This window comes from Malus domestica, chromosome 03 (assembly GCF_042453785.1).
Source record: "Malus domestica chromosome 03, GDT2T_hap1".
NCBI lineage: Eukaryota > Viridiplantae > Streptophyta > Magnoliopsida > Rosales > Rosaceae > Malus > Malus domestica.
This window is the reverse complement of record NC_091663.1, coordinates 6,128,211-6,155,267: the sequence shown is the minus strand read 5'-3', so window position 1 is coordinate 6,155,267 and position 27,057 is coordinate 6,128,211. Positions and strand designations below refer to the sequence as shown.

General features: G+C 37.2%; 2 protein-coding genes and 1 long non-coding RNA gene across 13 annotated transcripts; 2 read left to right on the top strand and 1 right to left on the bottom strand.

The window, feature by feature from the left end:
- The first annotated feature begins 5,553 nt into the window (after positions 1-5,553).
- LOC103427154 (cell division control protein 6 homolog B-like) lies at positions 5,554-9,915 on the top strand. The gene is made up of 17 exons (XM_029099663.2): positions 5,554-5,880; positions 5,984-6,074; positions 6,162-6,382; positions 6,540-6,614; positions 6,696-6,805; positions 6,939-7,045; positions 7,131-7,190; positions 7,304-7,377; positions 7,529-7,579; positions 7,690-7,739; positions 8,017-8,155; positions 8,415-8,504; positions 8,647-8,709; positions 8,801-8,896; positions 9,031-9,126; positions 9,234-9,355; positions 9,676-9,915. The coding sequence occupies exons 1-16, from the start codon at positions 5,659-5,661 to the stop codon at positions 9,264-9,266; spliced, it is 1,578 nt and encodes a 525-aa protein (XP_028955496.2). The 5' UTR covers positions 5,554-5,658; the 3' UTR covers positions 9,267-9,355; positions 9,676-9,915.
- Positions 9,827-13,348, bottom strand: LOC103427119 (probable LRR receptor-like serine/threonine-protein kinase At3g47570). Of its 2 annotated transcripts, XM_070818879.1 has the most exons (3): positions 12,863-13,285; positions 10,534-12,777; positions 9,827-10,437 (listed from the first exon to the last, which is right to left on the bottom strand). In XM_070818879.1, exons 2-3 carry the CDS (start codon positions 12,377-12,379, stop codon positions 10,082-10,084), a joined length of 2,202 nt encoding a protein of 733 aa, XP_070674980.1. In that variant the 5' UTR covers positions 12,380-12,777; positions 12,863-13,285; the 3' UTR covers positions 9,827-10,081. The 2 variants fall into 2 exon arrangements, with proteins under 2 accessions (XP_070674980.1, XP_008363412.3); XM_008365190.4 differs by having other exon boundaries at positions 10,534-13,348.
- A 7,833-nt stretch (positions 13,349-21,181) lies between these two features.
- Positions 21,182-24,804, top strand: LOC139194406 (uncharacterized). 10 transcript variants are annotated; one of them, XR_011579199.1, is made up of 8 exons: positions 21,182-21,342; positions 21,437-21,514; positions 22,300-22,377; positions 23,015-23,083; positions 23,581-23,645; positions 23,900-23,984; positions 24,431-24,523; positions 24,633-24,804. It is a non-coding gene; the product is annotated as an uncharacterized lncRNA (long non-coding RNA). The 10 variants fall into 10 exon arrangements; XR_011579197.1 differs by adding an exon at positions 23,335-23,411 and having other exon boundaries at positions 23,900-24,523; XR_011579198.1 differs by adding an exon at positions 23,335-23,411 and having other exon boundaries at positions 23,896-24,523.
- Positions 24,805-27,057: the final 2,253 nt, after the last annotated feature.

Sequence of the window (27,057 nt, the reverse complement as noted above, 5' to 3'; positions counted from 1 at the left end):
AGTAGATATGATTAATGCCTGCAGAGTTTGGCCTTCTATTCTCCAAGTTTCGATAGAGTTCTGCTCTCAATAGGACGAGCACATAATGAACCGATTAAGCCGAGAAGAGAGGCCAAGACATGTTTTAATTAGATTATAACTGATCCTCCTGTCATGGCAGTAGTTATAACTTCCCCTTATTTCAAAATTGTGTTCATTAGATTTCCTTCCATAATGTTCAATACTAATTTAAACATTATTAAGTATAATACCAAGTCCATTCAATTTTTTTTTTCTTGGTCAAATTAAGTTACTTCTATTAAATAAAAAGACTAGTACAAGGAAAAGAGAGTCCAAGAGGCAACTCACAACCTAAATACTAGTCCAACAAGAAAAAGCAAATACAATATAAAAGCCCATGGGGACCTAATTGAAAAACAACAAAAACCCTAAAATTAAAGAGGAAACCAAAAGCTATCACCAAATTTGACACGCCTCCATCGCAAGGCCACCACCACTTGACATATATCCTTAAGTGATAGATTGATCTTAATCACTCACCTTATGAAAAACTCTTACACTAAAAAGTTGGTTTACCTAGTATTACTCTTAATTAAAGATCAAAATATTCTACACTTGTACAAGTTTTTGAACTTCTGTTGAGATTCTCTCGACAAATTGTTGTATTCTCTTCAAATATATGAATGCAGAGAGTATTACATATCTTGGTCTTAATTCCAAAACACCACAAGACTTAATTTGAGTGGGCGTGAGTTGTGATACACTAAGGACAGTTATTAGTGTTGAATTATAACCACATAAATTAAATCATAAACGATAAATGCTACAATTTTTTGATGGCCTGGTGTCACTGCAGTGTACCCATTATTCAAATAGACATGAAATTAACACCTTATATGCTTTTCTTACTTGATAGAAGAATAATTAAGGACCACATTGCAGTGCCCTACCCTACTGTTATTGAACATGATGCTACCATATACTCATTAAAACCATATATTATCTTCCATATACTAAACAGATTTTACATCCGGCCACCGGCCACCGGTCACAATCATATCTTGTATGACCAAGTCCCATGGAATACGATAAACTTGCACATAGAGTCAATTGATGGTAGGCCCTTAACAAACAATACTTGATGCGCACCAATTTTTTGTCAAACTTGAGGGGACCTGTTAATAATGAGTCTCATATTAATTGGAGGAGGAATCTTGTATGAGTTTATAAGTAAGTTCGGCTACTCTCTATGTTGACAATTACTTTTCTGATGGAACCCCAACTTTTTTTCAAACCTGTTACAATACACACAACAATGCATCTGGCATGAAACGATGTTGGAATATTGACAGTGTTGATCCATCAATGCGACAATGATTTATTTATCCATGTCTCAACAGTTCTGCTCGGGCTAGATTCGTCCCTCACATAACTCCCCTTGTCTTGCCTTTGTCTAGCAAGGTTTGTTGCTTGGTCTTCTGCAAGATATGTTTATTGGTAGTTGAATGGTGCCTTTGTGGGGCCTTTATTAGGCCTTGAGGCTCACAATCAATATTAACATGGATTTGAGCGTGCCACTGTTCTTTTTGTTTGACAAATTGTTTATTCGATTGTTTCATTAGTCGATTTCTTGCCCTACAAGTCACTATAACTTCTTGTAATATATGGATTGTTCACATATGAGTTAAGTCTGTATTAAGTTCTTTTCTTTGCCTTTTGATTAATGAATTTCATTTATAATATCATATGTTCATTCACAAAGGAGCTCAAGGTCATTTTCATTAATTCCTTAATTATTAGTTTAGGTAGATGGCCAAGGAACAAGAGCAGTTAGTTTAACAGGATTAAGTATAACTAAAACTTGAACAGACTTAGTTAAAATTGACATAGGGTTTAATGGAAGATGCATAAATAACATATCTATTCTACGTAAAATACAAATAAAGGAGATTCAGGCAAGATTACAACCTTGCGAGCAAGGTTCGTCTTCTTGCAGAAGCCTCTCCTTGTATTCAATAGTGATTGAAAACTTGGAAAAGTAAATACAAACGAGATTTACTAAAGGAATTTGATGCTACAACAAAAGGGAATGGTAGCAGAGCTTTTAAAACTAGACAAAAGAGAACTTTCTACGGTGGACTGCGATTTTGAAAGGGACAAGGGATGAACAAACTAAAGCTTTTCTGTCTTTGAGTGAACTGATAATTGCTTGATTGATTGGTTAAGAGAGAGTTCTTTCTTGTGTCCTCCATGGCTTTTATAGACTTTCTAGCCCGATTGTCCAAGCCTTCCCTTTTGGTGAGGGCTTCCAAAGCACGGTGAGTCACCCTTACCTTTTGTTAATTACCTACCAATGCCACGAAAAAATACTTTTTGTTGAGGGAGAGCTGCCCTCTGTCCCTTGTCACTTCTCACATAAGCTTGCTGCCTATTCCTTGGTAAAAAATGATTTTAAATTCTTATTGGGCTGCCAATTATCTGCGCCCAACCTCTTTCTGTTTTTCACATATCTGGACTTTTAATCACACCAAGTCCATCATTAAATATCCACCCAAACAAGTACAACGATGGGATGAAAGATGAAAGAGAAATGGATACGAAGACATCAACCATTGAACAATAACGCCGTTGAACAATAACGTAGCGATGATCTATCGATCCAGATCTCAATAATTTCACATTTGAAAAAAAATATCAAAATCCCAAATTTCATTGTGTTTTGGGGGAAGAGAGAGGCATGACGCTGATGATGAACTCCGACCAATGCACTGGGTTTTTCCTTGGTTTGGTAGTTTTTATTTATTTACTTCTTGGATTGGGCTTTGGGTTTTTGGTTTAAAAAATGGGTACTTTCAACCTGGTCGGACAATAAACCTGTGTTTCGATAAAAACTTGGAGTCTTGTGCATAATGCCAGGGTTGCTAAAAACTTGAGTTTACACAGATCAGTCGGCTCAATGCCCAAATTGTTTTCATGGAACACTCTCGGTGCTTGTTTTCCATTTGGGCTTGCTATGGAAGTTATCTTTTCACTCAAATAATTAGGCCGATTGTTAAAAGAAAAAGGCTAAATAGTCAAAATGGTCCTTGAGATTTGCATAACTCATCACTTTGGTCCCTAACATTTCAAATCAATAAAAGTGGTCTCTGAGATTGTCCATCATCCATCATTTTGGTCATTCCATTAAAAACTCCGTTAAATGTCCTAAAACTCTTGGCCGCAAGTTTTGGCAATTTTTAAAGCATCGTAACTCAATCGTTTCTTAACAAAATTCGACCCATAATATATCAAAATGAAGATAGGAAAGTCTAGAATAATATTATACCTATTTGGAAGCCCAATGGCTGCCAGAGATAGCCGGAAAATAGCCTCAAAGTTAATTGGTCCAAGGGAAAACTGGAAAACTTGCCGGAAATTGGGTAAACTTTAAACATTCATAACTTCTTCAATACTCAACGAAATCAAGTGATTCAAAAACAAAAATCATACTTCTAAACGCAATGAAGAGAATGATAACTTTTTAGATGGCTAAATCGCCATGGTTTGGCCGGAAAACGGCTCAAAAGTGGCTAACTCGAGACCAAGACAGCCACTTTCGAGATGTTTTTTCAGCCAAAACATGGTGATTTAGCCATAAAAAAGATACCATTCTCTTCGTCGCGTCGAGAAGTATGATTTTTGTTCTTGAATCACTTGATTTCGTTGAGTATTAAAGAAGTTATGAACATTTAAAGTTTACCCAGTTTTCTGCGAGTTTTCCAGTTTTCCTTCACACCAGTCAACTTTGAGGAAATTTTCCGGCTATCTCCGGCAGCCATTGGGGTTCCAAATAGATATAATCTTATTCTGAAATTTCCTATCTTCATTTTGATATATTATGGGTCGAATTTGGTTAAGAAACGATTGAGTTATGAAGCTTTGAAAATTGTCCAAACTTCCGGCCAAGAGCTCTGGGATACTTAACCGAGTTTTTAACGGAATGACCAAAATGATGGGTGATGGACAATCTCAAGGACCACTTTTGTCGATTTGAAATGTAAGGGACCAAAGTGATGAGTTATGCAAATCTCATGGATCATTTTGGCTATTTAGCCAAAGAAAAACCACATGTCGAATCATTAGCAGCCCTAAACTATCTTCAATCACATTTGCTGGAACTGAACTCAACGAAATCATGACTGTCAACTAAAAGATACAGTTGAAAAGGTTTATACATTGATTTGATGGCCATGATCTCATTGAGTTCACTTCGTAAGCTCAAGGATTTGTCCAAGAATATACTCTTTTGACTCTATTAACTCCATTTAATATGCTCATTTTTTCAATCATATAGACACATGAGATCGACCATATAAAATTTGAAACTGTAGTCTAAGGGCATGGATCCAACCACCAATATTAGAGCAGGCTGAGCCTTCTAGGTGAGAAGAAGAGTGAGTTAGAGCTATGTTATATAGGAATTTTTCCAATTTGGAATCGACTAGAGTCTAGAGCGTAACCCGTGTTCCATGAAGACAACGGATTCTTGATTAGGCTGCCTGTATATAGAACAATTCTCACTTTGTAGAGCTCGAGCTATGAAGGGACTAGGATGGTTCCACACCTATCTTGACATTTTTTTTTTCATGCATAAAAGTTTAGTGTTATGCTTATGACTTTCAAGATTTTTTTGTAAGCTCAGAGCTCCAATTTGACGTTTTCACTTTGATTTCTTTCATTGGGTTTGATTTGAGGTCGGTGGCTCTAATCGAGTTCAAGCAATCCGTTGCTTGTGAGCTTTGAGGAGGAGGGAGAGAAAAAGAAGGTTAGAAATGCTTGGGGTTTAGGTTTAAATAAAAGGATGATAGACACCAAACTAGATCTAAATGACAGTGATCGGTTGCTCACCACACAGTAGAGTAATTTTTGTGAGGTCGAAAAAGCGTTTCGGATTGAGACTTTTCAACCCTTCTAGGTTAAAATTCTGGCTCAACCACTATCACTACTATATATCATTGTTAAGTCAAGTAAGACCAAAATACAATACGTTTCATAATCATGAGATTGGTAAGACATGACACGTGATCAACTACTTGATCCAAGATTTTCCTGCTAAAAACACCATAAATACTGGAGGACATGTGTATCTAAACTATCTATTAATATAACCCTTTTTATCAACCAAAAGAGAGTGAAAATACTATTTAATCTTCTATCGCAAAAAAAATATATTGGGCAATAAAGTAATTTCACAAAATCAAATTTGTTGTTTTTTATTAAAACCTCATCTACATGTGATTTTAGTATATATCCAATATAAAAAGAATAAAAAACCAAAAACAAAAAACTCTCCTCCCACTTCTACATTCTCTATCGTCTTTTCTCTTTCCTATAAAAAAAAAACCAAAAAAAAATATTCACACACACAAAATACGTAGGCGTATGCTAGTATTTAATACTCCAAGATTTGAAAACCAACACCTTAACCTTAGCTCCCTTAATGGGCCTTAAACTCACAACTATTCCGCGCCCTGATTTAGCAACCCCGCGCGCGCCAGCGCGCCAAGCTCAATTTTTGTTCCCGCTAAAAATGTCAGCTTTATCAGCATCTCCCACCCGTTTCTTCCCGCGTGTTAAACCTTGCCCGCCTGCACGCCATTTCCATTGTTTCCCAACACAATGCCTGCCATCGCCAAACGCAGCCTCGAGCTCAACGACGACAGCATGCCCGTCCAATGGGAGAGTACGCCCGATGCTGTCAGATCCGCTGGAGATTCGACACCTCCGAGGAGGAGGCTCAGATCCAACTCGTCGCCGATGAAGCTGAGCCCGATCTCCAAGCCCATGAAATTGGAATCGCCCCGAAAGCGGCTAAGTTCTTGCGCCAACACTCAGGCAAATGTGAGATTCGATTTGATGTTGAGATGTTGAAACCGGGAAGTAGTTTGCGAGACTGATCAAGTTGTCGATTTAATTTCGTTGATTAATTTGGAATTAATTTCAGGGAATTGAGAAGTATTTCACCCAGAAGAAGGTTCAGACTGTGTGCAAACCAGTCGAAAAATCAGTTGAGAAACTGAAATGGAACCCGAAAGGTGAGTATTTTTCAAGTGAATTGTCAAATTGACAAATTTTGTTTGTTTGGTATTTAAATTGGCAAATTGGTTTGGTTGGATTTGTAGATGGCAAGCAAATCAGCGAGGTGAAGGAGGCATTGCATGTTTCAACCGTGCCGCCAACTGTTTCATGCCGGGAAGATGAGCAGAAGAGGGTTTTGGAGTTCTTGAAGCAATGCATAGAGCAAGAGAAAGCTGGGAGTTTGTACGTGTGTGGGTGTCCCGGGACCGGAAAATCGCTGTCCATTGAGAAAGTGAAGCAGGCTTTGGTTGATTGGGCGGGGGAGGTGAGCTAATTCCTAATTGCACCTCAATGATATTATGTGCTTAATTGTACAAATATTGTAGAACCTTTAAAATGTATATGATTAATTGCCATGTCCGAAAAGTGTGTTACTTCGATACAAAGTGCTAATTAACACTGGGAATTGTTCTTATTGCCAGGCCGGATTTGAGGAACCGGATGTGTTGGCTTTGAATTGTTCTTCTCTAACAAAGACTTCTGATATTTTCACTAAGGTAACGAAGCTCGAAAGCTTATTCTGTTGTTGGTCGTAAGTTATACCAGATGATGTGCTCACATTTGGTTTGCATTGGCAGATACTTGGTAAAGACCAACCGCCGAAGAAAGTTAAAAGCAAAACCTCATCCCTGCAGCTTCTACAAAATTTGTACTCCCAGAAGCCTTCGTCTTCTAGAAGGAAGATGACGTAAGTAATTTATCCTTGTTCAAACACAAGCTGTGCGCAATGTTTGACGGCCACATAAACACGCGTTGGTCTCATCTTGGTACTTTGGATGTAATAAAGAGTGGTTATACTGAAATGGTTTCTATTTTATCAGGCTGGTAATAGCTGATGAATTGGACTTCTTAATTACTAAAGACCGGGCGGTGCTTCATGATCTTTTTATGCTCACAACGTACCAATTTTCGAGATGTATACTCATAGGTACTGAATCTAGTTGATATAAAATACGGTCAATTGAAAATTTGTAGTTATATGTGAAGGCCTCATATTATATATGGTTTTGCAGGAGTGGCAAATGCCATAGACCTAGCCGATCGTTTTCTTCCAAGACTTCAGTCACTAAATTGTGAGTTGAATAGCTTTTGTTACCTCGTTTTTGTTCAATGAGAAGCTGGACTGTATTTCGGGTGTGGTATTTACTAACAACTAGTACGCTTACAAATTCTGTTCATGTTCTAGGCAAACCTATCGTTATTACTTTTCGGGCGTACTCTTATGACCAGATTCTCAGGATTCTTCGGCAGAGGCTAATAGTAAGTTTGGGCCATTCAATCATGAATTAATCACGAGCGTGAATTAGGAATACTTTTGTTCTCCCTTGCTGTGGAGTAATCAAATAAGAGTTGTTCTCTCTTATTGTCTCGGTATATTTAACGAGTACTAACAGTTATTGTGTTACAACAGACACTACCTTACATCGTCTTTCAACCACCAGCATTGGAACTTTGTGCCAGAGTGAGTTTGCTATTGTTATCATATTTTCCGGAAGATCCTTAATTATTTAGATGTTGTCAATCTTTATATTACATGCATATAGGCTGAGTACTTACTATGAAAAATGGCAGAAAGTTGCGGCTGCATCTGGAGATATGAGGAAAGCACTTTGTATTTGCAGGTTAGTTTTGTTGAGTCACATCATAAATTCTACAAAGGGTGTTTGAATTTGACCATTCTGGTTAATTGTAATAGACATGGGCTGTGCAATTGTAAGGGTGCAAGTTAAGAACAAGCACTTTAGATTCATCAATGCATCCGATAATGTATATGCCTTGCAAAGTTACGAGTCATATTAATGTCAGAAACTGCATCTATATATGTCTGGCGGCTTTTGACTGTTTTTGTAGGAGCTTTGCGTGGGATTATGAGCCTAACTGTTCCTAACTGTTTTCCAGGAGTGCAATTGAGATTCTGGAAGCTGAGGTGAAAGAATCTACTGATAACTTGAATTCATCATCAGTAGTGGACGCATTCGTTGAGCAGCAGACGGCTCCTGCTCCAGCTCCTGTTGGGAAAAAACAGGAGATTGATGTTGTAAGTGATCACCCTGGTCCCCACATGCTTCAGAACTTATCCGAATCAGCAAACTGACAGATGTCATGCATTCATTTCAGTTCATTCATCCGTTCCTGCAACAAGATTTCACAATTTTGCAGTTCCATTATCTTTATTTGATTCATTTTTTTTAACTCCAAAAGTTTCAAGTAAACACTTTCAAAACCTAAAAGTTTCACAGTGCGTACATTTTTTTTTAACTATTTACGTTCTAAATTTTCACTAATGTGTGTTGCAGGTGACAATTGGTCATATGGCTTCTGCTTTGTCAAAGACATTCAAATCACCAGTAGTGGACACCATACAAAGTCTTCCGCAACATCAACAGGTAACCCTTTTTCTAGTGACTTGTACTTGTTGAATGTAGACTATGGGATTTTTAAGTATTCCAATAGTTCCGAGCCATGAAACGAACTTAAAGATTGGCATCCTATCATTAATTTTAATGCAAGTGTCCTATTTCACCACAGATTATACTTTGCTCTGCCGTGAGGCTTTTCCGTGGAAAAAAGAAGGATTCAACTGTAGCACAGGTGTGTTTCCTTTCCATTGTTTGATGATAAACGATAACAGTAGCATGTAAAATTTACGTTACTGATTTCTGTATTTTTCACATATTTGCAGCTAAATAAATCTTATATAGACATCTGCAAATCAACACTAATCCCACCAGTCGGAATTTTTGAATTTTCAAGTATGTGCAGAGTGCTAAATGACCAGGTAAGAAAATACATCTGTTAGTATAACATTCCTTGTATTGGGATTCCCCGAAAATATGCTATTAGATTTGAATGCGAATTTACAACTTGGTAATGGAGAAACAAGTTACTTACTGAGGCATAATCTATGTGCAGGGGCTCCTGAAATTGGGCGGTCAATCTCGAGATGAAAAACTTAAAAGAGTGACAATGAATGCAGCAGATGAAGCAGACATTACTTTTGCATTACAAGTGAGGACACAATATATCAAAGCCTCTTATAACTCTGCTTTTCCTTTATGCTATATTCTTGTAATTTCTTTCAGCTTGTTGATGATTACCTCATTATGTTTGAACAGGGAATTCGTTTCTTTAGGAACTGTCTTCAGTAGTTACGATCAAAGAATATGCACTCCAGATTTTTCTTATGCTTAATACTTGCGGCTCTGATTTCGCACCTGCTTCAAAATTCAAATACAAGGTCTGAAACCTTCCTTTTTACAAGTTTCTCAAAATACATGTCTTGAATCCGAATTGCACATCTCATATTTGGAACTGAATTCTTCAACCATAAAAAACGAACACATTAACATAGAGTTAGCAACATGCTGGTAAAAAAATTATCCATTGCACAGTTGAAATAGGAGTCCTGTGAAGACTTTCCTGCAGATAATTTGTGTGCTAAAGTTACTATACCTTGGAATCCAAGTATTGACCATTTACTCATCAATATTTATCTTGCCCAGTTTCCGTCACAGGTTGCTTTATATCTTATAGTTTCATATTACTGTCTGAATGCAGATTTCCGACAATGAGATGCATCTAATTTCAGACCGGTTTCTGCCAGTAGTTCAATTTTGCCATTTCATTCTTTAAAAAGATGACAGAACAAAACAACAGAGAAAAGTTGTTGAATTAGTTTATGTAATACATGTAGTACAAAAGATGTAACTTATTTTGTATAAACATAAGAATGTAACTTTGTCATTGCTTTTTGTTGTAATACATTCTTCTTTCTTAAAACATAATAACGTTTATTTATTTACATGCTTTTACTACAAAGGTTTAGGCTGCGTGCATAGACGTTCCTCCGACACTCGGAAAGCAGGGAGCTTTGTTCGCTTTTAAGGTCGTCCTTTTGCTACAAAGATATATATGGATATTACTAGGATCAACATTTATCACAAAACCACAGAAAATAAAGTTTCTATCCAACAAGAGTGTTCCTGATTGAACGAAGTTCAGATTCAGCATCACCAATATTCTTTAGTCGAATTGTAGGGGATTCAGCAGAACAAGCAATTCCAATTCTAAATATCGAACTCAAGCACGCCTCAGTTTTTGGAACTCCCATGCTGCACTGATCGGTGCCTCCTTGAAGAAGTGGTGCATCCACAATCTCGGTCACACGCTCAGGGATAGCCATCTTGACAAAATTATGGAGGTTCAAGTTGTTGCTAAACATGTCATCGGTGGGTCTCTTCCCCGTGAAGATCTCCAGCAGTAGAATGCCAAAGCTGTAGACGTCTCCATTTGTCGACGCCTCGCTTCCCATTCCATACTCTACATATATTGGTAAAAATAAGAAATTAATACTGTGATCACAACCGTAAATAAATAGCTTTGCTTGTATTGTGCAAATGGGATGAGGATATGTACCTGGAGCAGCATAACCAACCGTTCCTCTTATACCGATGGAACTTGTCTGAATCTGATTTTCCGAAACATTACTTGGTAATTGTGAGAGAAACCGTGCTAATCCAAAGTCCGAAACATGTCCAGTCAACTCGGTGTTCAAAAGAACATTGCTTGGCTTGAGATCACAATGAACGATTGGTGTTTCGCAATGATTATGAAGATAATCCATTGCACAAGCAACATCAATTACAATGTCAAGCCTCTGAAGAAGGTTTAAATTCTTGGATGCATGATCTCTTACCTCTTCAATTCCAGTAGGCCGATGCAGCCAATCTTCTAAGCTTCCGTTGTCCATGTACTCATAAACCAGAGCTTTGAAGTCATTACCATGAAAATCAACACTTGAACATGCAGTTATAATCTTAACAAGATTTCGATGCCTGATATTTCTCAGAGCCTCACATTCCGATACGAAACTCTTCGATGCTCCATGGCGTAACAAGTTAAACACCTTCACTGCAACAAGGTGGCCTTCATCAACATCGTCGTCGTCGTCACTGAGAAGTCCTTTGTACACAGACCCGAAACTACCCGCACCCACCAAATTAGCCGAAGAGAACCCATCAGTAGCTTTTAGGAGAGTAGCATATGATACTTGTAAGAATGAGCTCTCTGAAGTAGTCAACGGAGTTTGTTTCCTTTTCTTTCTTGACAAGCAAACAAAGATACAAGACAACACCATGACTAGAAGAGCAATCCCGGATGCCAAAAGGATTTTTTCCAAGCTACGAGATAATCCTCCTTTCTTAAACTCTTTGGACTTGCACTTGGGCAGCTGGAGAATAGCAATACCGCCGCAAAGCCTGGTGTTGCCAGCTATTGAAATCGCACTTGCATTCTTGAAAACACCTCCAGTTGGTACTGCTCCCCAAAACTCATTGAACGATAGGTTTAGATTCTTTAACAAGATAAAACTGCCTAAAAACTTTGGAATTTCACCTGACAAGTTGTTGCGCGAAAGGTCTAAAGAATCAAGCGCTCTCAACGAACCCATAGATGAAGGAATGGGGCCCTGAAAGATGTTGCCTTGCAAGTTTAGGAAACCTAAACTCACACAGCTACCAAGGCTAGGAGGAAGTTGTCCGGATAGCATGTTATCAGAAACGTCCAGCACACTCAGACTCTTCAAGTTTCCAAACTTTATAGGCAGTGGACCGGTGAGGTGGTTTGCTGACAAGTTCAAAGAAATTGACAAGGAGGGAAGGCCAAAAACTTGTTGGGGTATTGCGCCACTGAGGTTATTATCTGAAAGATCCAACATTTGCAGCTGCTGGCATTTCCCTAGGGTTGAAGGGATGATGCCCTGAAGATTATTACTTTCCAAGAAGAGTTTGTTTAACATGGTTAAATTTCCTAGAGAGGACGGAATACTGCCCGATAATTTGTTTGTAGAAATGTCTAATTCTACTAGCCTTGAAAGCTTTCCTATGTCAGTCGGGATGCCACTCGAGAATCTATTACTGAACATAGACAACGATTCCAAGTTGATCAGATTCCCTATGCCAGCCGGGATGCTTCCATGGAGCGGGTTCTCGTATAACCAAAACTTTTGAAGCTTGGTTGAGAGATTAGAGATTGATACCGGCAATGTCCCTCCAAAGTTGTTACTATTTATCAACAACAACTCTAACTCTGTGGCATTGTTCAAATCTGACAGAAAGCGCATGTCACCATCGGCGCCACTTCCGAAGTGATTATATTGAATGTTGAATCTCACAAGCTTATGAAGTTTCTCAAAATTCGGCAGTGATCCGATTAGGTTGTTTAGTGCAACGTGAAATGCCGTTACACTAGTGGAATTGGACATTGAGAGAGGGATTGATCCGGAAAATTGATTGGCGGCGAGGTTAAAGATTTGGAGATTAGGGAGAGTTTTATCCAAATCTGAGGGAATACTCCCTTGAATTTGGTTATTTACGACGGAAAAAGTAGTAACGGCAGAGAGGTTATAGATGGAGGGAGGGACTGTACCAGACAACTTATTAAAGCCCAATGAAAAAAATGTTAATTGTTTCAATCTGCCAAGAGAACTTGGGATATCTCCGACCAAGTTATTCCTGTAGACACTAAGGACCTTGAGAGATGAAAGGTTCCCCAAAGACGGAGGGATCTCTCCGGTTAAACTATTGACTTCTACAGCAAATGATCCAAGCTTCGGCAACGCGCCGAGTTCCAAAGGAATTTTGCCCACCAGCTTGTTGTTACCTAAATTTATATAGTTGAGGCTGAAGCAATGAGAAATATTGTCAAGAATGTGACCAGTAAATGCGTTATCAAATAGATTCAGTACCTCCAGTCTACGCAAGTTCCCGATTTCGGGAGGAATTTCATGACCAAATCTGTTGCTGTCCAGCACCAATTCCCTTAGGAAACTTAGGTTTCCAACGTGTGGCGATAAGGATCCCGCTAGGTTTTGAGATCGTAGGCTCAGCTTTGTGACCCTTTGGCGATGTCGTCGACCGCATGTGATGCCCGGCCACATGCAGAAGTGAACGGAACCGTTCCAGGAGCTCATGATCCGATGAGGGTCGTCCGTTATTTGAGATTTGATGGCTAGCAACGCCAGCATATCCGTCTCGTTCCCTCCCGGTCTCGGTTGCATGGAGCTCCAACAGCAAACGAAGAACACTGCACTGAAAAGTGAGTACATTAGAATCAATTTCACAAGCAAAACCCTCATTTTTGGAATCGGGTTTGTGAGGTTGGTTATTTCTTTTTGAGACAAACTGTAACTTATAACGTTGTCGTTTGACTCATACATTTGTGAGTAATTATAAGTCATGTATTGACAATAATTGAAGACCATGTAAATGCTTTCGGCTGTGGCAAGGAAGTCTTCGGTCACATAGATCTTGACTTTCTAGGTTGTGTGCATGCTTTCTCTCTATTGATGAAATGGCAAATGGAGAAAAGGATTGCATGCTAGGTAGGTAAGGTGTTGAATATGCCTGATCTTGACTTTCTAGGTTGCGTGCATGCTTTCTCTCTATTGATGAAATGGCAAATGGAGAAAAGGATTGCATGCTAGGTAGGTAAGGTGTTGAATATGCCATATGAACGTAGGATTTTTTGGTCTTGGTTGTTGACATAATTGCTAGTGGATGAAAGATGATGTCTTGATTTTTATTTAAGGGAAATAGATAAAAATGACCCATTTTATTAATCTTGGGACATAAATAAGACAAACCTGCTATGCACAAGCTATGCACACCATGCACAAAACCGAATTACTAAAATATCCACATATAAATACTAAACACCAGGGCCGGTCCTGACTTTTTTGGTGTCTGGGCGAAGGCTAAAAAACATGCCTTTTTAAAAAAAAAATTAAAAAGGGTTGAAACCTAGTCAAAATTGGGAGCTAGCCCCTCACGCCTATATTATATTATATGAAAAAAAATACAACGAGGGGACGTAGCACCTAAATCCTAACGATTAAAAGAAAAATCATATACAACCAATCCAAGCAAAACTCTTTGAAATTTCAACCTTTAAGAAATAGTATTCTTGCATTTTTTGAAGCAAAATCATCGATTATATCATCATACTCTAAGTCTTCAACCTTATTGATTATATTATAAAAAATTAGCAAAATACATCATATCAATTAAAGTTTCAACATATATTACAAAAATTACTTACTTGTCAGTCGACACTCGAACTTTGCTACTTTTTCAATCTTGATACGACACGCGGTTGTTGTACTTAGCACGTAAATCCCGAAGATTAAAAGCAAAATCATATACAACCAATCCAAGCAAAACTTTTTAAAATTTCAACCTTTAAGAAATAGTATTCTTGCATTTTTTAAAGCAAAATCATCAATTATATCATCATACTCCAAGTCTTCAACCTCATTGATTATATTATAAAAAATTAACAAAAGATATCATATCAATTAAAGTTTCTGTTGTAAAATCGACTATGGGTGCAGTGGAATAAATGAAACAAGACACAAAATTTACGAGGTTCCTCTACAGTCAGTGTGACTGGAGTACGTCCTCGGGGCAGCAGTGGTGCTTTCATTATAATTTGAAATAATAGGAGTACAAAGATAACTCTCTCTATTATCTCCTCTCATCTTCCTCTATTTTCTCTCTTCCTCTTCCTTCTCTCTCTTCCTCTTCCTTCCTTCCTCTCTTTCCTTCCCGTGAACTCATCACATTCATCTATCTATTCTTCCTTTATATAAACAAAAGAAAGCACTATTCACTTTACAAATTTTCCACAAATGAATAGTGAAAATACTATGCATAAATAGTAACAAACTATTCATGTGGACCATCCACATAATATTTACAACACTCCCCCTTGGATGGCCACAAGTCTTCGATTGACTCGTTAAAATCTTGATCTGTCTTGGATGCTCCCCCTGATGAGTATCTCCCCTTGATTTCAAATCATTTAGGTTGATCGTTGATTGTTCTGCTTTAGTCTCTTAGTAAGAAGAGTTGCTAAAAGAGTTGCTTTACTTATTGTTAACTTTCCACAGCCTTTTTCTTGAACTGGGTTGTAGGACTTTCTGCTAGACTAGCATCGAAGATCGGAATTTACTCCTTTTATCTGGAGCGGAATTTGATTCAAGAGTAATGAACACTTGATCTTGAATCGGACTTGTGATTTCTTCAAGGACCTTCGAGGCTTGATCTTGAATGAAATTGGACTATGAGGAGCTTCATGTGGCAAGTGATCTTCAGTTTTGTCAGGGATGAATCAGCACGTGTTTGTTGCGCTTGTCTCTACATGCTTCAATGTATCATTTTCACTTTCCTTACTTGCTCCCCTTGCTTAAGTAGTATTTTCCCTGGTTTTCCCCTATGCATGTGTGGCATCTTCTCTTGTAGGATTTGTCCCATGATGCAGGAGTGGAATGCAAACCCTTGCATTTGAATGATTCATCACTTCTTGGTGACTGGAGACCCAGCTCCAACCGTTGGAGATAACTACTCGAGAGCAACACTAGGTAAGCAATCAGGAAAGGTTCCAGGCAGTCGGTTCCTTACCGGGAGTTTGAGTGGAGGTTCCGACATATTGCTTTCTTTATCCTTGTCTTCGCAGGCAAGAACAAGGACAAAGGAAAGGACAGGGAGATTGCATGATATGAGATAATCTTGCTCTGGTCCCTGAAGATATGTGATAATCTTGCTCTGGTGTGACATGTTTGAAGAGGTATTCTCGGAGAGGAAGAAAACTGAGTATTTCGAAATGCTATGTTGAAGATGCATTCTCGGAGATAAGGAAGAGTTAGGTATTCTTGCAGTGTTGCGGGTCTGCCTTGTTATGGAGAACAGAGGTCGACATATATAAAGATTTCTCAATAGCAAGTGGTGGTGCTGTGCTTTTACTCTTGTCAGCAACTGTGGTGTAAATAGAACAGTAAGATTTACGCGGTTTCAACTTTGTCAGAGATCTTTGACAAAATTGCACGCGACATCTGAAAAAGTTGGGATTACGTCTGAAAAATGTCAACGAACTTTATTCAGGAAAATCTGGCTTTTGAAATTCGGAGAGCCGTGTCGCTTCGATCTTTGAACAAGCGGCTCTGTTGCCTCTTCTTTTATAGAGACATCAATTGCGTTCAAGAGTATGCTCAGAAAGTTGCTGCCTGAGAAATTTCCACCTTCTTGCACTTCTGAAATTTTATTTGACCTCTATTTTTCCTTCATCATTTCTAAAAAATGACTTGCCCATCTAACATTTGCTTAGATTTGAGTCTTATGAGTGATACAGACGAGCAGCGTCATGATAATATATGGCGCCCGTCCTTCTTATCTTCTAATGATCCTCTTATGGTTGGGGACTCTGTGATGAAGAATAACATAACCGCTACTGTGGTAGCTAGGAATCTTCTCACTCCAAGGGATAACAAGATCCTTTTAGAACGGTATGAAGAGTCGGCCGTTCAAGACTCCTTGGCTCTCAGTGTTCAGTGTGCTGGCTCTGTGTCCAATATGGGCCAACGCCTACTTGCTCAAACTCGCCAAGTTGAATTATTGATGGCGGAGGTGGCAAGTCTTAAACAAGAGATCAGAGGGCTCAAGCACGAAAATAGGGTGTTACACGTGCTTGCAAATAGTTACTCTACGAGCATGAAAAGAAAGCTCGACCAACTGCAGGAATCTGAAAGTCGAATTCAAAGTGATCACCAGAGGTTTGTTGCTAGATTCCGAAAGCAACTGATGCCTTCCCCTTCTGGTGTTTTGCTAAGTACTGGGGTGCCACATGATCAATCTCCAGTGCTTCCCCCTTCTGGGGTACTTCCGAGTACTGAGGCTTCACATGAGCAACCTTTGTGAAGGCTCTATCCTGTTTGTTTGTTTTAACTCATGTGTATGTACATATCTGTAATTTCTTGGAGATATTAATAAATAAGCTTTATTTCATTCAATGTATTGTGCCAAATACAATAAAGCATATACTTCACTAAGATGTGGTACTTCTGGACCAAGTATTAATTTATCTTTAACCTCACGAAGATAAATGATTATTCTTAGTGTCTTCATCATATGAGTATTCAACTCATAATCTTCAATCCATATGGTTCTTTTAATATCATAAATATCATGGATAAGGTTCGTGTTGGTAGATTGTTCAATCTGCAGCTCGAGACAATAATTCCTTCAACACTTTATAATTTTTCTAGACTCTTCAGGAGTCCCAATTTAATATCATCAACTCTTCAAGAGTTCTAATTTAATGTCATTGACTCTTGCAAGAGATTTTAGTATGTTGCAACAATATCATAATGATAGTACTCACTAAGGCAATTTATATCATCCATTGATATTGAGTATATATTTTATGCTTTACCCTTCAGGGGCTTACTTCAAGCAATTTGAATCCTTCAAGGATTTTCTACACTTCATGACACATTTTCCTTTGGAATTTATACAGAGCAATTTGCTCCCATGTATACTTGAGGGATTTACTTATGGAGATATGATGTGGGCGACTCACAACCCTTCGTATATAATTCTCCATTTATATGAACTCGTTTATAAGAGTATAATTTCAGGTTTCAATTAGTAACCTTGTGTCATATTATGTGAGTGTATTACAAATGCCGATATGTAACCTCCTTGGTTCAACATCTTTTGGCTATTTGTATTGTATTCAAATATATATAGGTTCATTTGCCCACGTTCTTACAAAATTGTAATGGAATTGCCTTTCTCCATTTTGGCCAATAATTTTTCTTTTGTCGACGAACAAAAGAACGTGACTCAATATTAACATAGCTCATTGATGAATTTAGTAGCTACTTGTAAAAACCAAAATTACCATTGGTTATCATCAATCCGTGATCCTATATTCTCATGTGCACGCGCATGCATAAAAACTTTTCATTTCTTTGGATATCCATTGCCTCTTCAAGGGCATGACGCTATCTCTTCCAGGATAGTCATAATTTAGAGAATGTGGATCATAACCTCCTCTTGAGCATTATAGAGCTTGGATTTTAATCTCCACTTCCGGGAGTTGAGTCTTTGGAACCTATACGTCTATCATGCTACATGCATGAGACATCAATATTCCTATGTCTGTGGATTGTCCTATCTGGGACGTGTATCCATGCGGCGACTGTCATGCTTCTGGCATGCAACAGTTATGCTTCGGGAATGCAATAGTTCAGTAGTGCCATATTATTCTTCTTTCGAATAACTGAACCTTTTGAGTCTAAAAATCTGCCACGCTTCAGGCGTGCAATAGATAAATCATTTACTGTCTCATTATTTTGTCCAACAGGGACATCAATTCTTATAGGCACATTTGCAGTAAGTATATGTGATTTCATCACTTTCGTTGCATCATTCAATTATTTCAATTTCATTTTCTCCTTGTTTGTTTCGTGAATAAGACAAATTCTCTTCGTTCTTCTGGAACGGTCGTTTCTCATCATTCTTCTGGAATGATATTTTCTCATCGTTCTTCTGGAACGATGTTATTTTCTCCCCCTAATGGCGGGAAAACTGTCTTATCAAAATCATAGTCCGTAAATCATGCGGTAGACATATCCCCAGTCAAGGGTTCCAAATATTGAATGATAGATAGTGTTCAACATCAATACCCAATCAGCGATGATGTCTCATTTCAGTACGTTGTGGCAGTGTAATAGGCACATAGATAACACAACCAAAAACTCGTAGATGTATAATGCTTGGCTGGTTCCCAAACATGAGTTGTACTAAGAAGTATTGATGGTTGGTAACATGTCTCAACCGAATTAATAATGTATCATGTAAAGTTTACATGTTCCCATGTAGAAAATTGGCAATTTCGTTTTCATGAGCAGAGCGCGGGAAATCAATTTCATTCGCTTAATAAAGGCTTCTGCTAAACCATTTTGAGTATGGACATAAGGAACTTCTGGTCCTTATTTAATAGTCTGTAAACTGAGACTCTTATGGCTTTTATTACAATTAAGTTAAGGCACTGCGGCACTTCAAACTTACGGTACTCATCTAGGAACTTCATGTCTTGATCTTCAGGATCAAGGGACTTCATACCTGATCTTTTTGCGTGATGGAACTTCAGGTCCAATCATTTTTATATGATGAGGATCAAGAAACTGCAGGTTCTGATCTGATCAATGAACTTTAGATCCTATATATACTCATTGTAACAAAAGATAAGTACAATAAATAAATTAAAGCAATAGACGGTAATTCTAGCCATAATGAATAAATTGCATTTAAGTAAATAAAGTTTGTGACAATGGCTTTAATTCAGCACCATCAAAACTTAAAGCAATAGGCGGTAAAACCGTCCATGGTAAATAAATTGCTTTAAAGTAAATAAAACTTGTGACAAGGGATTTGATTCAGCACTATTCACATAAATATCAAAGCTTTAAAGCAAAGGGTAATAATTCTACCCACTATAAATAAATTGCTTTAAATAAATAGAACTTGTGACATGGGCTTTAAACCAACACCATGCACATAAATAAATATATAATTTTATTATTTCTTTTCATAATGGTGATGGTCTCATCAACTTCCCACTATCAACTTTATTATTATTTTTTATTATTTCTTCCCTTCACTTCTGTCGGGGCACCCATCCAAATTGTCCTTATTTTATTAATGTTTTCATTTCACAACAACAAGTCCTTTTAGTTACTCAGGAAGTAAAAGTAACAATAAGTTCCAATTGGTGTTCCTCCTCCGGTGAGTTTCGAAAAAGTCGAAACGGTTCCCATAAGTTTTGAAGTCAAGAGTGTCTGCAACTTATGAGAAGATCAAACCGTTAGATTTAGTTCAAATTTTAGTATGATATGGATAAGAGGATACCAAACAACTTTCGTGAAGAAACAATTTCGATTTGAGCTACAGAAATAGAGTTATGGTACTCATAAGGTGGCTGTCCAGTTTTCTGCGGAAATTGGAAACTGGTTTAGTATTTCAGACATCCGCAATGATCGCACCGTTAAAGTTTTCTGAAATTTTGATATGTTGTAGATACTGAGTGGACGAACAACTTTCAAGAAGAAAGTATTTTAATCCGAGGTCTGCAAGTTGGAGTTCAGAGGCTGTTTATATGGCTGTCAAATTCTTTACGAATTTTGAGTATGTACTCTTTTGCTTCTGCAAAGGATGATATACAGTCATACAACAATATATATAGTTGCTTCAAGAAAATCAATTGTATTGAGATTTGAAGATGAAATGAAAATTGTTTCTTATCTGTGAGATTCCAGCTGAAGGAGGTGAACAGGATTTGTGGCGTTGTGCTTTCCACTGACATGAGAGCTTCTTGTGCTGATAACGTGTTGTAAAATCGACTATGGGTGCAGTGGAATAAATGAAACAAGACACAAAATTTACGAGGTTCCTCTACAGTCAGTGTGACTGGAGTACGTCCTCGGGGCAGCAGTGGTGCTTTCATTATAATTTGAAATAATAGGAGTACAAAGATAACTCTCTCTATTATCTCCTCTCATCTTCCTCTATTTTCTCTCTTCCTCTTCCTTCTCTCTCTTCCTCTTCCTTCCTTCCTCTCTTTCCTTCCCGTGAACTCATCACATTCATCTATCTATTCTTCCTTTATATAAACAAAAGAATGAATTGCTTAAGGGGAGGGATCCCCATTTTTTCAAAAAAATGGGGACACGCTCCCCATCGTTGGATTTGAATTAAATGAAATCCTGTGGTTGAGATTCTATGGCCTGTGTTTTAATCTCAACCACACAATTTCATTAAAGTCAATCTAACGGTGGGGAGCGTGTCCCCATTTTTTCAAAAAAAATGGGGATCCTTCCCCTTAAGCTCCCTGAACAAAAGAAAGCACTATTCACTTTACAAATTTTCCACAAATGAATAGTGAAAATACTATACATAAATAGTAACAAACTATTCATGTGGACCATCCACATAATATTTACAACAGTTTCAACATTATCTACGTACTAAAACTGGGTTCGGCCGGCACTGTTTTTCACTGTTTGTGAACAGTGAAAGGTCGGAAATGCCCTCAGTTTCACATGGCTTTACCGTGCTGTTTCCTAATGTGTGCAGTAAATTCTCGGTTTTGCCCATTCTACCCACCTTCAGTCTTTTTCCCTGCGTTCTACAGCCCTGATGTACACGTGTTCGTCATCGTGGGAAGGGAAACGCTCGGCTTTTCCATTGGTTTCCAGAAGAATCTCTCAGTTCTCTCTCTCAGAACCGCGAACCACAGCATCTCCTCCGTCCTCCTCCATCTCCCATTTGGGCTCCTCCCTCCGTCCTCTTCCTCCGTTGGGCAGCTTCTCCTCCGCTCAATCTCATGGTATTTTTTTCATCTCTATTTTTCCTCAGATCCCTCTTGCCTTTACTAATTACCATAAATACAACATAATCTCCACTCTCTCACTCTCTCGCAGATCCTTCTTCCCATTTTCTCCCAGAAAGAATCAACGCCACCAGCCTCTACCCACCAGCCACCGCTGCCTACACTCAAGGTATGTATATCTCAAATCCTTTTTTTTAATTGAAATTTTTTTATCATTTTTTTTCTTTTCTGTGTTTGTATATTCATTTTTGGTTTACTGTGTTTTGGGTGTTTATCAATTGAATTGCTCCAACTAATTCAGGGATGTAAATTTGGATTCCAAATGGGTTTTCCACACAAATTTCGTTTTAGTCTTTGGGGGTTTTGATTCCAGGAAGATACTGAACGCAGAGTAACCCTCTTCTTTTCATTTCTTCTTCGTCAATACTCTAATTCGATTTGATTATATCTACTTACGTTTGATGCGATCATTTTATTGGGTTGACTTAACCTCCATATTGTGAAGGTTTTCTTGGCATTAAAGGTATGGATTTTTCTGTATTGTTGGATTTTTTGTGCAGTAAATTGAACCCAGTTTGTAAAAATTTCAAAAATTTGATGGATTAGGAATAAATTTTAAATCTTTGTCATGGTTTGATATTTTGTACGTCTTTCATTTATCGTTTTAGGCATGAATGTGGATTCTTGAGTTTAGGTTCAGTCTATGATTTGAGTTTTCATGCTACACTAAATCGTTTTCGGCGCAAATCTTGCATAATGTGGACCAATGAACTACTTTTGATTTTGAATACTGGAAAATACTGGTTATATTTACAAATTGGCATGCTACACTTGCATAAAAAAAATTAGTTTTCATTTTTCCCTTAAACCCTAATCTCTCTCTCCTCTCTTTAAAATTCATCTGATCAAGGTATAATGGGTAGTGTTTCTGTCTGCATGTTATACTTGGAGAAGTATGTGAAGGCCCAATTAATGGATTAGAAGATGAACCAAGCGAAGGAATCAAGGGACATGGAGCTCAGAATATAAGAGGTATAAATCGCTTCCATGAATTTTTTTTATTTAATTAATTTCAACCGGGATCTGAGAAATTCTTAGTCATGGATCTATGAATGGTGTCTGTTGAGTCTCTGAGCATCTCCATTTTTTGTATCAAATGGTCTATGTAATGTCTCTGTGTATTGGTGTAGCCATGTATGAATATGATTTCTTTTATTCATTGTTTACTATATTTGATAATAAAATTTAGTACATAATTTGAATGGATCGAAGATTTTTTATTGTTGAAATGTTTGATTGAAGCTTTTAGACTCAATCAAATAACCATTTATAAGATTAAGACACATGTAGGACCTATCGTAAATGAAAAATAAACAAAGGTGAAATCATTGCTACAACTATAATTTGGTTTTGTCATTTATAGATGATATTCCTTGATAATTATCAAATAAAACTTAATTTTGACATGTCTACCACTTGCATTGTACTGAAATGTCTTAAATCTTTCACTTTTATACCGCTACTCCAATGTTTTCTAATGTACATCCATATGGTGTTTAGGAAACCAGAGCTTATGAGGTTTGAATATTTTCCATTTTTAGCTTAGTTTTGGGTATGGAATTTTGATGAATTTATGTTTTTTTTTTCCTCTATTTTTCGGTGTTTTCAGGCGGCTGGGGCTGAATATGGAGAAGGTTTTGAGACTTCTAGACCTATTGGACCTCTCAAGGTTTATGTGGTAAGGAATTTATGGAGTTTTATGTATGGTAGTGAAATTGTTTGTGTTATGTTGAATTTAATTTAATGGTTATACTTTATGCTGTTATAAGTTACTGTTGTTGATTTTTACTATGAGTTGGATTTTTTGAACGACATACTGCAAGGAGATTTTCATAAACTGATACGATATGCCATGAAACTGGATGAAGCTTATGGCTTTTGACAATTTCATGGGAAGTTTCTATAACGCTCATTAGTTATGTGTTCCAGGTTCTGATGGCTAAAGGAATATCGTATCTATGACGCTTTAATTGTGCAATTATTAAAAGATATCTAAATGCTTATCAGTGAGTTTTTTGGTGAATTTCTCTATCTTCATTTTATTTTTTGAGTTGCATGTAATAGTTTATGGTCAATGTAATCCCATATCTATTTAATTATATTCTTAGATCATGTAGGAAGACTAGCAAGTAGCAATGATGCTTCTTTTTAAGTTGGTTACTCTTCTTATTGCAGGCAAAACCATTGGGATAATAACCTTGCATTTACATCTTTTCAAAGCAATCCATATGTCCATATTGGTAAGCATCATTTTCCTATTTTTCTTTTATTATATATTTAATCAAATTGTAGTATTCTAATTTCTAACCAACAATTTGTTACTATAAAGGAATTAGCGTCATTTATTCAAAGCCTAATTAGTTAATTTATAAATTTATCTCTGTAAAGTTTTCATGTTTGGATTTTAAATATCTTAGCAATTACCTCAAAATTCCTAATAAATTTACCCTTTTTTTCTGTTGGAAATTTTGGAATTTTGGGTCATTGGAGAAAGAGGAAGAGTTTAGAAATCCTAGGACGGAACATGGAAACTGCATCAGAGACTGTAGCTAAACTGAAACTGAATCCCCACCCAGAAGGTAAATTTTATTCATAGACTTTCAAAGACACTTCCATTGCCCTGCCTTTGTCTCAGCTTCCCCCAGACTGTTAAGTTTTGTTGCTTCTCCTCATTCATTCATTCATTCCTGCAATTTTTTCATATTTTACAAAATATTTGAATTTTGGATATTTGATTTTTGTTTCATTATGTATTGAGGTTTGTTTAATTAATGTGTTCTGTTGTGTTGTGTGAAATTGCATTCTTTGTTTTGGTGTGTTTTATTGGATATATCAGAGGTATACAAATGCATGAACAACATATTACAATTTTGCGTTTAAAATTCTAAGTAGTTGATGTCCAGTTTATGATGTTTTTGAGTTTTTCAACCACTTTGTTTTTTATTTTCAACCCAAATAATTAACCTGCACTATGTTGTTGCCTCTTTTCTGTATGCATTTTTTTGTGCATGCTTCATGCCGAAAGAAGAACGAGCAAGCCACTTTCTTGGAGGATTTGAAGGATCACATTGATGATTTTGTCAATGCATACTTGCTTCAAGGCCACCTTGCAAAAAAGGTTTGTTCCCCTTTCGCATTTAATACTTATACGGCATGTCTGCTAATGTTTTCATTGTTCAGTCGGTTTGCTTCTAATTTTGATTAGGTAATTTTGCATTCATTTTTAGTTCTTTGGAATGTCAAAAGAGTTGTCACAGAGATGAGCAATGATACCAAGGAAGTTGGAGAGAATTACCTTTGTAAAATAACAAAATAAGAATTTTTTTGCAGCAAATAAAATTCTTTCCTATCCTGAGATATTTTTATTTAGGTTAATCAATGTTATCCCAACATATATTATTAGCTCAAATTCATATACTGCAGCCGATTTCTAATCCCGCAGCAACGCGCGGGCATTACTATCTAGTATATTACAAAAATTACTTACTCGTCAATCGGCACTTGAACTTTGCTACTTTTTCAATCTTGATAAGACACGCGGTTGTTGTACTTGCGGCTTTTGTAGTCCTGATACAAAATTAAAACTAACTTGAAAAAAGCAAACTGATTAGTAAAATTTAAAAAAAAACTAAGTTGAAATTGTTTTTTAAGAAAAACTAAACGAAAATCAATTTATTGAAAAACTAATGAAAAGTGGGCTCTGTCACTCTGGCCCAACCGCCCAAATGGGAGTCAAAGTGGGACCAGGACTCTTCTAAGCGCCTCAACCCTCAAATTTGCTTCTAGGCTGTCTGTCACTACAACTAGTTTGGTGGGACGGGAACTGGAAAACCTCAGGATGTGGAGCGGACAGAGGATGGGGTCACGGGACAACGGAGTCTTGGAGGCACAACTCAAGCGGAAATAAGGAAATTGATTCAAAATTATGGAATTCGAAGCCAGTTCGGTTGAGAATTGAAAAATTGCTTCAATTGAAATTCTGGGTATTGGGTTCTTAAAGAATTGAGTTATGATTATGAACTTATGGTCCTTGCATTAATAGAAGGCTTGGAATTTGGTCCTTGGAATGCATATTAAAAACAGTAGAGTTTTCGGAGAGTCGAATTTGCAGGTCACTGTACAAGAATTTTTTTTTTAAATACCTATACATATGTAAAAAGAAAAAGAAAAAAAATTTAGTGCCCCTTCGAATTTTGGGCCCCACACCTGCACCTTATTTGCATTGGATAGGGCCGGCCTTACTAAAAACCCTTAGCTTAATGCATCAATTTTCTCATTTGGAAGAGAAGGATGTCGAGAGAGCTTTGTGAGCTATGGGTTTCTGGGTTAAGTTCATATCTCTAAGCTCGGATTTCGAAGAGAGAGAAGTCCAAAGAGAGGTGAGAAGAGTGAGTTGGGTTTTGGATTGACCTCATACATTTGATTTTGAACACAGGGATGTCGAGAGAGAGGTGAGAAGAGTGAGGCTGGGGTTTTCGTGTTGTAGTTCATATATGTGAGCTATGTGTGTTATTCTTCCATAACCAAACACAACATATTGTTCTATCTTTAAAGATTGGATGTTCGTACTATATTTTATGTTTTGGCCGAAAAGTTTCATTTTTTCTGGTGACTGAAGCTTTGGCAGGCATAGTAAGGTAGAGTGTTTAGTTCCAAGTTCCTTCATCAATAATTTATGGAATAAATGGATTGTTTGTAAGATGAATTAATGCTTATAAGTTAAATTAGGGTTTGTGTTTCATGTTGGGGCCTATGGATTGTGAAATAAATTTTAAAGTTCTGACGTGCTACAAAACTGGGTGGAACAATTTCTGGTTCAAGTGTCCAATTGCAGAAATTTGTAAAAAAAATTCGTAATGTGCATATGGTGTGCATGACTACATCTTCATATGAGAAGCGGGAATGTTCACTAGTTATGATGCATGTACATTGTGCCCGAAATTTAGCGAATATGATTACAACCTAGTTCGTCTCGGCAAAAGCTTAGAGGACATTAAAGATCATGCGTGTCCATGAAACAACGACAACGAGTATCATGTTTTCCACGTGCATGGTTAAGCAATGGTTGATATACATAACACGACTTTCAAACTGTCACTGTAACCTTATATACACAACTATTTTTGTTTTAATTGTTTCCACTATACCAATATGTTGCTGTTAAAGTTTCTTATTAATGCGAAAAGTAACACGTTGCTCAATATGCCGTTCTGTGCATATTATGTGCATGTACTGTACATATGATGTGCATGTGGTGTGCATATAGAGTATATGGTGTGTATTTACATATTTAATACTCTTCGCATTAACGTAGTTTAGGACATGGTAGACGCTAAAGATAACAAGCATACATAATCCTTATGTGATTTATTATCATATAATAGTTATCAATATTCGAAAAGAGAGCTGTGAGCTCAGATTTGTGAGTATCTCATGTGCATGTTGTGTATATAGTGCATAAATGCGTATTTTTATTACTTTTTCCTTTGATTCAGAGGCAGACCCTACAAATACGAAAAAAGCGAACGAGTTCGCAAAACAATTTCCTTTGATTCGTTGGGTTCTTTCATGCCCATTCATACTGCAATTATCAAATTTTTGAAATATTTGAACCTAATCAAATTTGATACCAAAGTAATGAATCTTCGGTTC